The sequence below is a fragment of the Pholis gunnellus genome (assembly GCF_910591455.1).
Source record: "Pholis gunnellus genome assembly, chromosome: 1".
Classification (NCBI taxonomy): Eukaryota; Metazoa; Chordata; class Actinopteri; order Perciformes; family Pholidae; genus Pholis; species Pholis gunnellus.
The window spans coordinates 25,947,931-25,963,913 of NC_136528.1; the positions used below are offsets into that span (position 1 = coordinate 25,947,931).

At 43.2% G+C, this 15,983-nt stretch overlaps 1 protein-coding gene across 1 annotated transcript in view; it reads right to left on the reverse strand.

Annotated features, from left to right (window-relative positions):
• pcdh9 (protocadherin 9) overlaps positions 1-6,494 on the reverse strand; it is a gene marked incomplete at both ends in the record, with an annotated part of 193,798 nt that extends 187,304 nt beyond the window's left edge. The window contains one exon of the mRNA XM_079164748.1: positions 3,459-6,494. Within this exon, the coding sequence (XP_079020874.1) occupies positions 3,459-6,494 (3,036 nt within the window). The remainder of the gene's footprint in view (positions 1-3,458) is intronic.
• Positions 6,495-15,983: the final 9,489 nt, after the last annotated feature.

Genomic DNA, 15,983 nt, shown 5'->3' on the forward strand with positions numbered 1-15,983 from the left:
CCCTGGAGGGTAAATAATAAGTGGGGGCGAAAAGAAAAAAAAAGAGGCAAGGATTGCTTCTATCGCTATCAGCAAAGTTTGGGGTCTGTATGAAGCTGATTCAACTAGGCATTCGTCTGTGATGACACTGTTGTAGATGTCTGCTATTTCCATACACTGTGTTCTGTGTTCCCTCAGAGGAAAACACCACCGAAACCTGCATGTTTTGACATTGCGGTCATTCTCCACCTCTTCATCACCCCCCACCTTTGCCTTCTTGTTCATCAATTTACTTTCAGTTTCCTTATTTATTGATTGGTGCTGACGTCGCATAGACGTGACTCTCGAGAACTGGAGCAAAATGGCTTTTAAAAATCTTAGAGAGAAGGTCAGTCTTTAAAGCCATTCCCCTCCACTTCTCGTTCTCTTGAACGTCCGCTTTCACTTAATTGCTTATTTTGTGTCAAGTTCCGGGTGATTGATGGTGGTTTGTCACTCGTAAGGCAACAACGAATGCTAAACTTCATCATCCTATCATATATACCTTTGTGATGCTGTATTTAGTGCTGTATTTAAAGTAGCATCTCGCTGGACTCATTTTGAAATGCAGGGCATCAAATCACATTTTAAGTCTGAAAAATAAATGGTTATAAACTTAGATGATATTGACATTTTTCTTTATCATCTATGTATAAGAAAGACTTTAATAATGCAGTTATTATCTTTTTCCAAAGCGCTCCTACTCTGCGGGGAATATGATATGATAATCCTATGATATTACCTTTTGGATGTACTGTCTGTTTAAAGATTCACTCAAAAGTAATTGGTATTTTTTGGCTTTTACTTTTCTTTTTCTGTTTTTAAATTACAGCTCATCTCCTCTGTTTGTATTCAATACACAGGCAGAATTCAAAAAGGAATTGGACATACTGGATGAACATCTATCAATAATCGTGAAATAGAGATGACATGCGCATGTCAATACAAATGGTTGCATTGTGCAAAACAATCAAAATATGGATGTAGCAATGACATTGATAACATACCATGCTTTATCCAGTAAGACGTGTCAGTGCAATCATTTTACCACAATCAATAACTGCCATTTAACCTCAAATCTGAAGTGGGCTCCTTATAAGTGTGATGCTTTGGAATAATTATGACTGAGAACTAAGCAGATATTCTTCATTACAAATCTCCAAAGAACAATATTAGCAAATAGCGGAAAGGTAGAAAATTACTTTTTCCTTCTAGTAATAAGAAAATGAAGATAAGGAAGTGTACCCTTGTGTGCAGTCAAATATATTAGTGCATATTCATTTCAGTAATCCATGGGTACTGCTAAAGGGAGGGCTATCTCACTTCCTCAGGACTTTTATTGCGAGTGGATTTTGTCTGGATCTAAATAATATAGTTTAATCAATAAATAAATACTGACTTGATTATGATTTGATTTGGAAGTGACATGACTATAAGATGTGATGCTTATGCTTCATGTTCCAGATAAAAATAATAGGAGACAATGGGGATTGGCAAGATTCGACGGAACCGGTTTGTGTTATTAAGGAAGTGAAAAGGAAAAAGATTAAGACTGAGGCACAACTTGAGGCCAATTTCAATCCTCGGCTTCTAGAACGACTACATCTGTGCTCTGCAAAAGTACACAGAAAAGTGTGAATCAAAGTGTGCATTTCAGAGGAACGTGTGTGAGCCAACCTAGCTGAAATGATCAATCATTTATATCATCAGCGGAGCGATATAGAGCACGCGGGCTCGGTTTGTGTGCTTCTTTGAAGCATTTGTCAGAATTATTGATTCCGATAAATCTTGTGTGGTATTGTGGGATGACTGAGCAAATCAATGAAGTTATGCTTACAGTATAGTGTCATATCTCATGTGTCCCCTTCTAGGCTTGAACACCCCCACCACCGCCGTCACCCGTTTCATCGCCTTGTCTCGTCTCCGTCTCTCTCACACATCACCAACCACACACACACACACACACACACACACACACACACACACACACACACACACACACACACACACACACACACACACACACACACACACACACACACACACACACACATCAGCGTCGCCTGGCAAATGACGCCAAACTGAATGCCTCTTTTGACTGCTACCTCTCGCAGAGAAACACATTAAACGCAACCCCAGATGCAGTGACCCGGAGGTATGCAGCGATGGCAGTGTCGCCCCTGTAATTCCACTCTCTCTCTCTCTCTTTCTCTCTCTCTCTCTCTCTCCGGATAGATCTTATCACTCACATCTCTAACTGCCATTATCAATCTTCCCTGTGCAGCCTCTACATCATTAGGCGAGAGCGTTTCACTAAGAACACCAACATAGGTTTCACTCCTTTCTTCTCCTCCCTTGCATTTATAAGTCCACTGCAGGTTGGCGTGTTGCCAGGCTGTGCCGTGCAGCTCAACACTGCCACCTAAAGGTTCAGTACCACCACCCGTCAAGCATGACCCACTGACAACACTTTCACTCTGCCTCCCATTTCTCTTTCTCTCTCTCCCCCTCTTGTCTGTATTTGTCCACGTGTGTTCCAACTGTGTGTTGTGAAGTAGTGCTTTATTAGCAGAAAAATTAATAAGGCTTTGATAAAAAAGCAGCATGGATTACGTTGAAATTTGAGGCTCATTATTGGCTAATCCTTTTTGAATTGGATGCGTATCAAGTTCCAGACAAGCTTCAGTCAGTCCGCTAGTGTGCTTTGAGACGAGGCATTTAATTTGAGTTTAGATGATGTGGCAAAGCCTACAATGACATTCACAATAGCACCGCAGCAGGCTAATTATTGACTGTTGTTATTGCTGCAGGTGTTGAAAAGGTTACAGTCTCTTGTGACATAATAATACACATCAAAACAAATAATAAAATTATAAGAAATAAGAAATAAAAAAAAACATGAATACACTCAGAGTTGTATGAGGAGGTGAAAAGTCAGCTAATTTTTTGAAAGAATGTGTGCAGCGGTTTTCTCTGATGAAAACAGTAATCGGAGTAGATATAGGCAAGAAAAAAATGTTTCTTTCACAAAGAACATTGAGTCACAATTAATGTTATGTTGGTACATTTTTACCAGTGATCTAACCTGGGTGCTGAATAGACGAAATAAGGCAAGGCAATCCCTCACCCACTTGCATTTTTGTTAAATATGAATTAAATATATATTAATGACAAAACATCAGTCTATAATTATTCCCCCAAAATTATGGATGTGATTGTTGAGTCCATAATCAACTCCATTAATTAGCAGTTTCACTTACTTTTTCTCTTTTTTTAAGTTTGAGAAATAGTGGAACTTGCTGAAACCGTATGTCTCCTGCACTCTTTTCTGTTGCTTCACAGTAACTTAGAGTGAGTCTCTAATCTAGACTGGCACTTTAGCACTGTGGAACAGGGCAGTTATAGGCAGTACTTATTGACCAGTAAAAGTGCTCTTTTACCTGCTGTCTGGTGTGCATGGGCCCCTTCGTCTTGAACCCTCCTTGGGAGCTGCACTCTGAGGCACTGAAGTGGTCGGAGCTCGTGGAGGACCTCTTGGAAAGGGTGTCACAGCCTCCGACAAATGTGTTATCCAATGGGAGCTCCTGAATCACGTGATGCTTCTTCGCGGAGACCGGCGTGTCGGCCTTGAGGTGGAAGGCCGACTGCGGCGAGGCGGACTTGTAGTGCCGGGCCAGGTCAGGGCTGCTGGGTTTGAAGGTTGTGGTAGGCGTGGCATTCCAATCGAAGCGTCCAATCCCCTGCTCCTCCAGCTCGGTGGGCAGGCTGATGGTTCCGTTGATCGGCTCGTGGGCAGGGTCGTCGGGTTTGTTCCCCTCGATGGTGACAAAGTTGAGCAGGGAGCTTTTTGGGGACTTCCTTTTCTTGCGCTTCTTCTTCTTGTTCTGCTTGTTCTCTGTGTTGGGGGACATCCACTCAGCCCCCTGCTTTTTCCTCTGTGCAGCCTTGAACCTGGAGGCGTGGCGGCAGCGCAGAAGGACAGTGACAAATATGACAATAATCACCACCAAGGCGCCGGTAACAAAGGCTATCATTATGGTTAAATAGTCGCCGCTTTGATAGGTTTCGCCGCTTTCACCAATGTTTCGGTCAATCGGGGTCTCCATGGTGCGTCGGATGAGATCGTAGATGAGCGTTGAGTTGCCCACGGTGTCATTGACATAAAGGAATACCAGTACCAGTGTATGGAGGGATCTGGGATATCCCAGGTCACTGATATTGACCACTAATCTGTGTAAGCCTATGTCAGTCACAGCTGGTTTTTCCTCCAGAGTAATATTCCCCGTGACAGGGTCAATTCTGAACAGACCTTTGTTGTTCCCACTCACGATGGTGTATTTGAGTTCCGCATTCATCCCTGTGTCACCATCTACAGCAAACACCTCCGCTACCACGGATCCCGGGATAGAGGAGAGAGGGACAAGCTTGAACGACGTGTTGGAGGGGGGGTAGATGACGATGGGGGTGTTGTCGTTCACATCGATGACATTGATGGTCACCTTGGCGGCCGAGGAGCAAGGGGGCCTGCCACTGTCCACGGCCCTGACATCGAAAGTGTAGGAGCTCTGCTGCTCCCTGTCAAATGACACGTTGGATTTTATCACGCCAGAGTAGGGATCCAGTATAAAGTTCTCGTTGTCATTCAGTATGGACAGAGAAACAGCAGCATTTTCTCCGGCATCAGAGTCGGTCACAGTTATAACCCCCACAGTGCTGTATTTCGGAAGATTCTCAGACACAAAGAACTGAAAGTGGTTGTGTGTGAACTTAGGGTTGTTATCATTTTCATCCAGCACGGTTACAATAACGGCCGCCTGCGTTTGCAGAGGGGGCGTCCCATTGTCTCTCGCTGTGACAGTGAAGAGAAACCTGTCCTGATCCTCCCGGTCAAAAACCCTGGATGCAGTCAGGACCCCCGTTTTGCGGTCGAGATCGAAGAATGACGCATTCGGGCCCAGCTGATAAACTATGTCTGCGTTTTTCCCGCTGTCCTCATCTGTGGCGCTCAGAGTAGTGAGGAACAGGTCACGTTTGTTGTTTTCCATGACGGCCAGCTCAATGACTGGCTGAGTGAAAATTGGTGGGTTGTCATTCTCATCCTCCAGCCTCACTCTTACCAAGGCAGTCTGATTCAAGCTTGGTTTCCCAGAGTCAGACGCCACGATTTTAAAGTTGTATTCCTTTGTCCCTTCGTAGTCGAGCAGCGCAGAAGTCTCTAGCAGATACTGGTTGTCGTACACGGCCTTGAGATGGAAGGGCACATCCTTCTCTATGAAGCATATGACCTTGCCGTTGATGTCTGTGTCTTTGTCCGACACTGTGATGAGAGCAATCTTGGTATTGATGGGATCCTTCTCCGAGAGGAAAACAGTTCCATTAATGGGGCTGATTATGTATCGCAGGTCTATATTAGGTGGATTGTCATTAACATCAGTCACATTTATGGTAACAGTAGCTCTGGCAGGACTGGAGCTGCCATCACTGGCTAAGACAGAGAGCTTATGAATAGCAGTCTCCTCTCTGTCCAGGAGCCTCTGCACTGTAATTAGGCCAGATGTTGTGTTTAATGCAAAGAGTCTTTTAGTAGCAGAAGACACCTGAGTCCCAAACACATAACGAATCTCTGCATTTGCCCCTATGTCTGCATCTGTGGCCAGGAGCTGCACAACAGACGTGCCAATAGGGGAGTTCTCTGGTATATGCACATCTATCTGACCCTCTTTAAACACTGGCCTGTTATCATTGACATCCGTCACCGTAACTTGCAGAATGGCAGTGCTGGATTTCTGTGGACTGCCCCCGTCCTCCACTTTGATCTTCATCACATATGTATCCTTCTGCTCTCTGTCCAGATTCTGCTGCACAATGAGCTGGGGCCACTTCTCCCCCTCAGGCGTTTCGACTATGTCTAGGCCGAATGCACTTTGCCCGTTGATCAGCTCGTATTTGTGGACACTGTTGGGGCCAGTGTCTGGGTCAGTGGCAGAAGGAATAGCAAATCGGCTGTTAATGAGCGTGTTCTCTGGGATGGAGATGTTGATCACAGGGGACGGGAACATGGGGGCATTATCGTTTGTGTCTTTGACAATTATTTTGATCTTAATCAGCCTGAAATAGTCATTAGGGAGGATGACCACTTCAATTTCAAAGGAGCACTCACTGTCCTCAAACGAGGGGCCGGGGCACAACTTCTCCCTGTCGATTCGGTTTGATGTTGTGAATATCTCGCCCGTGCTGCTCAGAACGCGCACCAGTGGGTTGTCTCCCGCTTTGGAGACAAGCCGGTACACAAGATTAGCACTTGCTCCGGTGGCAGCATTTGTATGGGAAATGTTTAGGTCCTTTGGTATGTTTCCAATCAGGACATTTTCCTGCAACTCCTCTCTGATGGGGTAGATTAGCTCTTGGGCTATTGAAGGATCTAGCCATATGCAGGTAAGTAGGGCACCCAACAGGTAATAGTCTTTTAGATCCATGACAGCGTCAATGTGTTTCCAGCCTTCACAACTCAACGGTGTCTTTCTATGCGTCGTCGTTACAGGCAGCAACTCCTCGCATGTGATGGCAGGAATCTTCTACAGACAAACCTACGAATACATGACAGAGTTTCCCTTTAGTGAAATAACTTTGCTTGCACAGTCATTAAATTCAATTAACCAACAGCCCACCCATCTCACAGTCAGCTGTTTTTGTCCACTTTATCTATAATTTTTGTTACATGATTCACTATTATATCTGCAGATAGTTATTTATCAACAATTCATAGGAGAGAGAAAAAAACAACAATAACACTGCAGCAACCATTTAGGCAGCCATTCATGTAATATGCTCCCTGAAGAAATCCTCCGCATTTCATAGTCACTAAGAATTTTCAGCGTCTCAAACCCCCATGGCCAAAAAAATAATAATTTAAAAAAAAACTTCACAACACATTACACTACTGGTTTTAATTTTACACTTAGATAGCCGAAATTAAAGAGCTTTAGCTGTGTGTGTGGGCTCCTAAGCGAATGAATGCGCATGAATGAAGCCTACAAAATGAGCTCAGACAGAATTTGAATGCTTAGTGGGCAACTGAGACCTTATTCTCATCGTACATACCCAAATCCGTTACAGCGCGGGATAAAAACTGGAGTGTGTCAGCTCATAGTCTTTTCCTCCAGTGTGGCTGTGAGCTTATTCAGGTAAAGATATCCTTCTCAGTCAGATCAAGCTGTGGTTCCAGGAAAGAGAAGAAAAATATATATCGCCCCGCAGGAGTAATCAGACTCAAGAACAGGTTTGGGGTAAAAGCAGCTGGCCGCACAAACTGGGATAAATAAGAAGCTGCAAATGTCGCAGTTCCGTTTCACCCATTTAACTTCAGGAATGGACAGGATCTAATTGTGCGACCTGCAGTGATTGCGTCGCTCTCCAGCAGACACAGCCAGGTGATCAGTGGCTTATGATGTCTTCCATTAGAACCGGTCCCAAAAATTATGCTCTCGTCTCCCGAACACGTCCCGAGGAAACCGGCGTGTGTCTTCTTCTTTTTTTCCTTTTTCTTTTATATCCCCCCCGGCTACCTGTTAAGGTGAAGGCGCTGACGAGGTGAACGCAAGAGGAGACACCGGTGTCCCGTCATGTTTCAAGTTCATCAACCGGCAAGGTTAAAAAAGAGATCGTGAAAGGCTCTTAAGCAGAAAAAAAGAGGGCAAAAAAGAGAGAGAGAAATCTCAGAGTCGATCCCGCTTAGAAGTGCGAACCTAAATATAAAGGCTGTTCAGCGCGACACCGATGCGCAGCGCGTATGTGCCGTTTATCCTTGCACTCTCACTCCCGGAGCAGAATATCTTGCACTAACTCTGTGTAAACCCATAGGAGGGGTGGTAAAGTACACCACACCGACGCCTCCACCCCGCCGACCCTCGTCATTGGACACCGCCCCTCTCCTTCAGTGGCGTCGACAACCCGAGAGGCAACGCGATTGGCCCAAAGTCACGTCACTCAATGCGAGACCGGAGGGTTGTCCGTGGTGAGATGCTCCGTGGAGATGCTGCAGGCTGCAGAGACTTAAACCAAAAAAATAAATTAAAAAAGCCCGAGGCTGGAGGGGGACGATGATGACGCTGATGAGGATGATGAAGCTGCTAGCTGCTGATGATAACGTAAAAAGAGTGATTGTCCTCTAGCTTTTACGCTGTTGATGATTATATAAAAAGGCAGAAAGCAGACATTGGCTCTAAAGGGACGCAGCAGTAGCAGACTAAGCCAACCTGTTAGGCTGTAGTCAGGTAGGCTGCACTAATTGGGGTGGACACACAAAAACAAAAGCCACAAGACTGAAGCACATACAACAGATGAACTGCAACGGCTTCACAAAGAACAAACACAGGCACATAGGCTAAGACTCGAGCCTTTGTGTGAGACTCTCTAATAATTGCACTCCAGACAGAGAAGCCGTTGTCCACGCGTGTTTGCACGGGGTGCGTATATTCACGCGCTGTCCGCCACGTTCATCAGCATTTGTCCGTAACAAATAACCTTGACAGTTATACCAGTCATCGAAGCCACACGGCGGCGTGTGTGATGCGAGCTCTTTGCGTAGCTAATGAAGTGAATTGTGTCTCTTTTTTTTTTTTTTTAAGTTTGCTACCTCGTGCCAGAAGCCGTGGCGATCTGAGGCTCCGATGTGACTTTGGAATTGCCCGTCACCGCAGATGATCTTTACTCTGCAAGTTCCAGAGCAACAAGAGGTGGCTGAACTGTGTAACTGTGCAGACTGACTATAACCCCCCCCCCCCCAAAAAAAAAGCATGTCATAAGTGGCACAATGCGACTGGAAAACAGCAGATGTTATAACGTTGAAATCAGAGTCAGCCTACCACATCCAGCCATCCTTTAATACATGGACTACTGCCATCCAATCATTACTTGATTTCAATGCAGTAGATAACCCTCAATTTCATCCACGGCTGTCTGCCTGTGCTGCTGCTTCTGCTGAGAAAGACAAGCTGTTGAGCTCAAAAGGCTGAGTAGCCTGCCATGGTGAACACTGCCATCTTGAGGTGCTCTGACACAAATGCCTGAACTGTCCTGTGAGCTTTGCAGCTTCTCAAATCAACTGACTAAACATTTATAAACCAACACTTTTAGCGCACACGCTCTACCGTGGCAACAGAATAAAGGGGCGCAGTAAGGTGACTTGGTGAGAAGCAGAAGTGTGAACACAGAGACAGCGGATGTGAGATTTTCGCCCGGCGTTTGGCAAACGGTCACGGGAGTGATGCAGAGGACACGGGACCCACGCTGTTGAGGTGAGAACTAGGCTGCCGATGTCTCCCGAGAGGCTGTCTTACTGCCTGGTCAGCAGTCCATTAGCACAACCAACCTGATGGCCTGACCTTTCTGCCTCCGTATGCAGCCGTCAGTGTCCTTTGCTGGGAGAGAGCAGCTAAAGGAGTGATGTCTCGCTTCAGTTTAAAGTCTGACACCCTGACGCGAGGGAAAAAGTGACAACATAACCGTCTACAGTGGTGGAACGCCGTCTTGCTCGGCTTGCCAGCTGGAGTCATTAGGAACTCGTAGCTCGCTTTCTTGCGGGAGTGTGCTGCTGCGAAACAAGAATTACGTTTTAAAGGCCTTTCACACATAGATAGGTCTCTGAGGTGTTTGTGTGTGTTAGCACTGGGCCCATTACACAGTGATTGGGATTATTGTTACTTTGAAAGGCATGAACCCCCAACATCTTGTGAAGTAATTGTTAAGACACTGGTATTGATCATTACATCTACCAACCCCCCCCCCCACACACAGACGTATTATGGTCACTTTGTATCTCAATCTAATTTATGGGATCTTAAAGATAAGTGGATCTTCACAAACTTTTATTATTATTGGTTTCTACTGTGATTATGTGTCACGTGACCTTGACTCGAGAGACTAGAAGGGGCTACAATCAGCAAACGCAGCGACTGCACAGCTCCTAATTCTAAATTTACCCCGTCTCTCAGGTTTGTTATCTCCTTATTTAGTCTGTTTTGAACTGGCTGCAGCTAATGTTTCTGCCAGTCAAGTTCCTGACAAGTGATGAATAATGCAGTATGCTAAAATATGCTCTAGGTCTTCTGGTGTTCCTCCTACATTCTCATATTGAAGAGAGAGCCTAAGGGAAGGGTCCAAACCTACGGCCTTATGATTCCCTATATACAGGTGCAGTCAATCACACTATTCACCTTGATTCTCACACTGACTTATTGACATGTTCGTTGCTGTTGAATTGGCCTCATGAATAATACAAGGAACAAATATGTTTATTTTCCGTATCTGATAAAGTACAAGGTCAAACAGGTAATTAATGCATTTTCTAACTTAAATAAGGTCTGAGGAGTCGATGCTCGAAAAGTGAAACTGTTCGTGTCGCGACTTCAGTGTTGATACGCAGCCAAGAAGCAGCGAGCACGCCTGCAAGCTGAAGCCAGTGTGGTTTAGTACTGTAGTGCCATAGTACCCTTAATACAACACCTAACATTGATTTGAAAGTTTTTCAATGCATAATTCCTGTGCTTATGCCACATTCTATCACCTTCCCGGAACATCACATAGAGAATATTGTTGTCACTGTAACGTGATGTTTTAATATCAACTTTCCCTCGTGAGAAAAATTGTCCTCACTGAGAATATTGTCCACAGCTGTAATGGCGTTCTTCAATATGACACATTTTATCAGGAGAAGAACAAGTTTCCCAAACACTATTTAAAAAAAAGGAGTTTGTGTGTCCTGATGCGCGAGTCATGCTTCAACATAATTGGGGTTATTTTCCGTGATGGCCCTCGCAAGTTCTGTGTGAGAAACAGTCATGAGGCAGAGAGCCGTTTTGAATTTCAGTTTCCCTGGAGTATGTTCAAAATATTGCAGAGTAATTCAGCCAGAAGATCTAGAATTATCCAAATCCATTGCAACGTCAAAAAAATAATTTAACAACACACTGTACGTCCTCGTAATGCAATGAACACTTATTTTTACTCTCTGCTTCCCACCTCAGTTCCTGTAATCAGCTGACTCACAGAGAAAAACATCAGTGCGGCTATTATCACATGAGCTGAATCCTGCTGCTTTCGATACTGTACCACTGCCACCTGCCAGCTAAGCAAGTGTCAGCACTTAACATTGGACATTAATAAACTATCTTGAGTTGCTTTGCTCGTGACCAAAGCTCTCCTATTGAAACTGCTGCTTACTATAGCTATAGTTCCAGTTAGATGTGTAAAATGCAAACAAAGAGACTCTCTTTCTTCAATCACCTTCCTTTACCGTTTTGGCAATGTGTAAATAGAAAGTTACCAGGTTTGATTCCTATGGCTTTGCTCACTCTTTATTTAATCCCTCGAGTGCATTGGTTTCATTTGTTCCCCGTCAATACCACCACAGAGCAACCGCTGATGAAAATGTAGGCCCTTTCCCTTAAAACCTTTTTTGCCAGCGCTACTCCTCTCAAGAGTGGTAATGACCCGGTGGATAATTGGCATCACCCATGCTGTGGACCCTGAATACTAATCAGAGCTTCTAATCAGATATCTCCCTACATAAAAAGTTGAGATACATGGGAGTGAAAATTCTGAAAGGAAATGTTTTCCATTTCTCTCCAAGGGATTTAAGTGCAATCAAAACTTTGAATTCCTTTGAGGAAGTGGTGTTACTTAACAAGGCAGTAACACGATACTGTGATACTTTACAGCTGTGGGCTTAGGAGTTAAAAAGTAAATGTTTGCTTGAGGTAATGTTTTGATTCACCATATGGCAACCGCATAGACATCCCATGTTTGCTGCTGAGCCTTCTTAATTATTGTAAAACCTTTTTAAAGATATTTTCTGTGCACTCAGCACATCCTTTTCTGCCTGATGGTTGGCATTTGAGAGGTATAATGCCATTCATAATAATCCCTTGAACATTGATTGACGCACTGTTTGATCAAAGGAGATATGAGGGATATCTAAACGCTAATCCTCCCAGGATAAGATATGCATCTTCTGTCTTCATACCTTCCCACCAAGTCCGACTATAATTTGCTCACTCGCTTTGCATTGCGTCTCTCCTCCTTTTTTTCTGCTCCCTCACACATTTGAGTCACATATCCCTTTCCAGACTGTGCATCGAAAAAGGTCAAACATTCCCTCCCATTTTCTTTTCTTACTGATGTGAAAGCCAGAAGCCTGCTTGTATCTGAAATGGATCCTGGTCAAAGACCGCTGCCAACCAGGGAAAGAAAGTTGAGCAAGATCCTTTTCTGCTCAGTGCACAGGCTGATTTGACCTTGTGCAGTATGAATGAAAAGATGGCAAGTTATGAGATACTTGACATGCACTACAACACCAATACTCTTTTTTTCAGATCCTGTCAAACTGAGCTGTATTTTTTTTGACAGGGAATACATGTATTTAAAGGTCGTCTTTATAACAGTTCAACACAAACTTTTTAAAATAACAAGCATGTCCTTCTGATTGGTTTAATCACCATTTCTTTTTAAGGCATCTCTTTCCTCTTTGCCTTTTCGGTCTCTGGTCTGAGTTTGTGCAGAGGTTGACATATATGAACGCAAGACCCCACGAGTCACAGCTTTGAGGAGTTTGTTCTGTACTGCCTATAAGATTACTATCTTACTAATTGACAAGAAATTAGATGCCATTACCTCAGAGGTGTCCTACAACACGTATTTTATCAGGCGCTGAGATTTCTAAAACAAGCTCCAGTCGAGTGTGAGATGTATAACGAAACCATACAGTGCTAGATGTGCTACTACAGAGTCATAGTGACAATATCTGTGTCTAAATGTCTGCATGGACCTGTGAACGCAATGCATATTTAACTCGTTTATTTCTAGTAGTAATTATGACTCTAGCAGTGAAGACAGCTCACGACAAGAGGGGAGATGGCAGGGAAACGGCTGCAAATACACTGAGACTCTAATGTGCTATCCTAAAAGGTCAGACTGCTACATTGCAGTCATGCATTAGCCAAGCCGAGTCACATTTACTTAGAGGATGTGGCTAATTTGTCATTCAGATATATAAGGCAGATCGTAACACAAGTCTTCCTAGTTTTTACAGATCATATACTTGTTTGCACAAGAGTTGATTAAATCGGCGGGACGGGGTCGCATGGTGCAAAATTAGGGAAAACGAAAGAATCCTGTGGAAAATGTGTTCAATTACTACTTAAGCTGGGAGGCTAACTATGTGAATAATTCCTGAGATCCTTGTGCATTGCTTTCACCATCTACCGAGGCACGTAATCAAAATGAGAAATGCCTTATTTCAGTGTTTTGTGCATGGTAGTGCATGTGAGCGTGCCCAACTGGTTAGCTCACAGCCGCCACTCTGAACTGCGCTAATTCAACAGATACAGTTGTTAACTATGTCCCGACTTACAGCATTGTTGCAGAAGCATAACACCATCTCTCCGGAAAATCTGTTGGCTCTGTCTGCACTATTGTACTGTTGCCGCTGTTAGCATCGTTAGCTGCGAGCGTCGTGTTGAGAGGCAATAAAAATGCTACCATTTCTCATTCAATATACCTTCAACAATGGCTTAGTAACAATGGAAAATTAACTTTACTATATTTAATCATAACCTTTTTTTTGTATTACACTTTGATTAAATTGCTTGAGGAATTAAAATGTTTTCAATAGTGGCCTGCCCATCCTTCATCTCAGTTGTGGCTTTATATTTGGCTATAAAGTATTGAGGCAAAATGTATACCACTAGTAACATTTTGTAAGTTACAGTTACATCAAAACAGATCATTGTTGGGGATTGACAATGTTATAGAACATGTGCTAATAAAGCTGTTATTAGATAGAATGCAGCAAAGAGCTCAAGCCTCTTATGCAGTCTGGGTAACATCAAAATAGTGGAATGAACCGAGTCTCCTACCAAATGTCTTTCATTGCATCCAACACAGAAACAAAGAGAAAGAAAACAAAGAACAGCTCTGCTGAATTACATTGATCTACACTGTCAATTACGAAGATCCCCCTGTAGGTGTGCAATCTTTGTTGCAGCTATACTTTCATGTAAAATACACCCACTTATCAGTTTTAATCATTTGGTCTACAGCAGTGACTCACTCCCTCGGAATGAGGTGCCATAGATGTGTCCTGTAATTACAAAAAGTAATTCTGATATTGGGTACGTGCGCTGGGTGGGTGGGGGGACAATAATGAGAGTGTCTTTGAAACTAAAGTGCATTAATCTCCTCGTTTTCCTAATACTGCACTCACATCTTGTGAAAGTTATTTACCAGTTTCTGACTGGTAAATACTCTTAAAATGGTAATTACAGCAGGGTATTTTGAAATATCCGAGTCGGCGCTAAATAACATGTACGGAAGCAACTATAACTTAATGTAATGCTACTAAGCTTGTCTATGCTATACTTTTACTGATGTAGTACTAAAAACATTATATAGCATTGAGCTTGATGAGGAATGTGATGTTTTAGGAAATTAATTATATAGGTCCTGTATAATAAATCGTATATGACAAGCAAGAAAAAAAACATATATTGAATGAATTCACCTTATTTTATAATTCAGGAAATTGTTGTTTTCTCTTGCTGTATGCTAATGCTTACCTGTAATTTACTTCTTTTTTTGTGAGAAAATGCCAAGGTGAATCCACACATCACTGTACAGGCAACACAAGCTTTAAGCATTCAAATCACTGTCCGAAGTGATAAAGTATTATCAGATGACAACATACAATTTATGTTTGGCAAATGAGCCGCAGAATAGAAAATGTCACTCTCCCCATGGCCACGTTTTCAAAAGCACAGATTCAGCTGAGAAAATAGTGTCATGTGTTGTTGTCATTCATTTTGTGTGGTGTGATGTCTGATGCAGGGATCGCCAATTACCATGTTTGCATGGTGAACACAGCAAACAACGCCACACGATCGACCACTTCAAGGGCACTCAAAGGATAATTCATGATCTTTATTTATATATATATATATATATACACTGTATATCTATATACACATAAATACACACACACACTCACATATTTATATACATTCGCATTCATTCAGCCATAAATATTAGTCAGCTGTAAGGACCCACAATTCGCACAAAAAGCTCATGAGAGACAGGTGTGTCTTTATAAGTAACGCTAAAATTAAGTTGTTTGATTTATATTGAGAGTAGGTTGTTGCCATACCTTAGTAGGCAGTCTTTTAGGTTGCTCTTTATGTGCATTTAATTTAATCATCCAACTTTTACATCGACCGTGCATCGTCCTCTGTTGTGTATAAACATCTACAACAGCTGAAATAGAAAACCACGTTTGGAGGTTAGCAGCAACATGGATACTATTTTCAGTCCTGGTGGCCCCATTAGGTCTGAGCATTGCTCTTCTGTGTCCAGAAAAGAGCACTGAAAATCCCATCCATCCAGCCATCCGTCCATCCATCCATCCATCCATTTTCCACCTCTCATCCATGTCGGGGTTGCGGTGGCAACAGGCTAAACTGGGTACCTTTCACTGAAAACCATTTGCTATTTTACCCATAATACTTAAATTTAACTGCTACCTCCGGCCTTTAAGGGGCTGCAGCTGGTGGAGACGTCTGGAAGAGGAATCGCAGGTGCAGAGAGGATGCATTTCACTTTCTTCGCTTCCAGGTTTTCATTCTGCAGCCTGGGACAGCCAGTGAGACTGCTCTGTGGGCTCTGTGGGGACTCACAGGAATGTGTGACTGTAATTGTTTCCTAATGAGTTTCCTCTCCCAGCTAATTGAGGATCACATTGCTTATTACGATCTATGGTACACACATACCAGTCTCAGCAAAATGTAACCACAACTGTCGACTAATGAATTGTGTTCTTCCCATAAAACATCCATAATAAACTCATAAGCAGTGAATTACATGACCTGTTCCTTCAGTTGGATATCAGTCTGTTGGGTTTCTGCCAGTCTGCAGCAGTT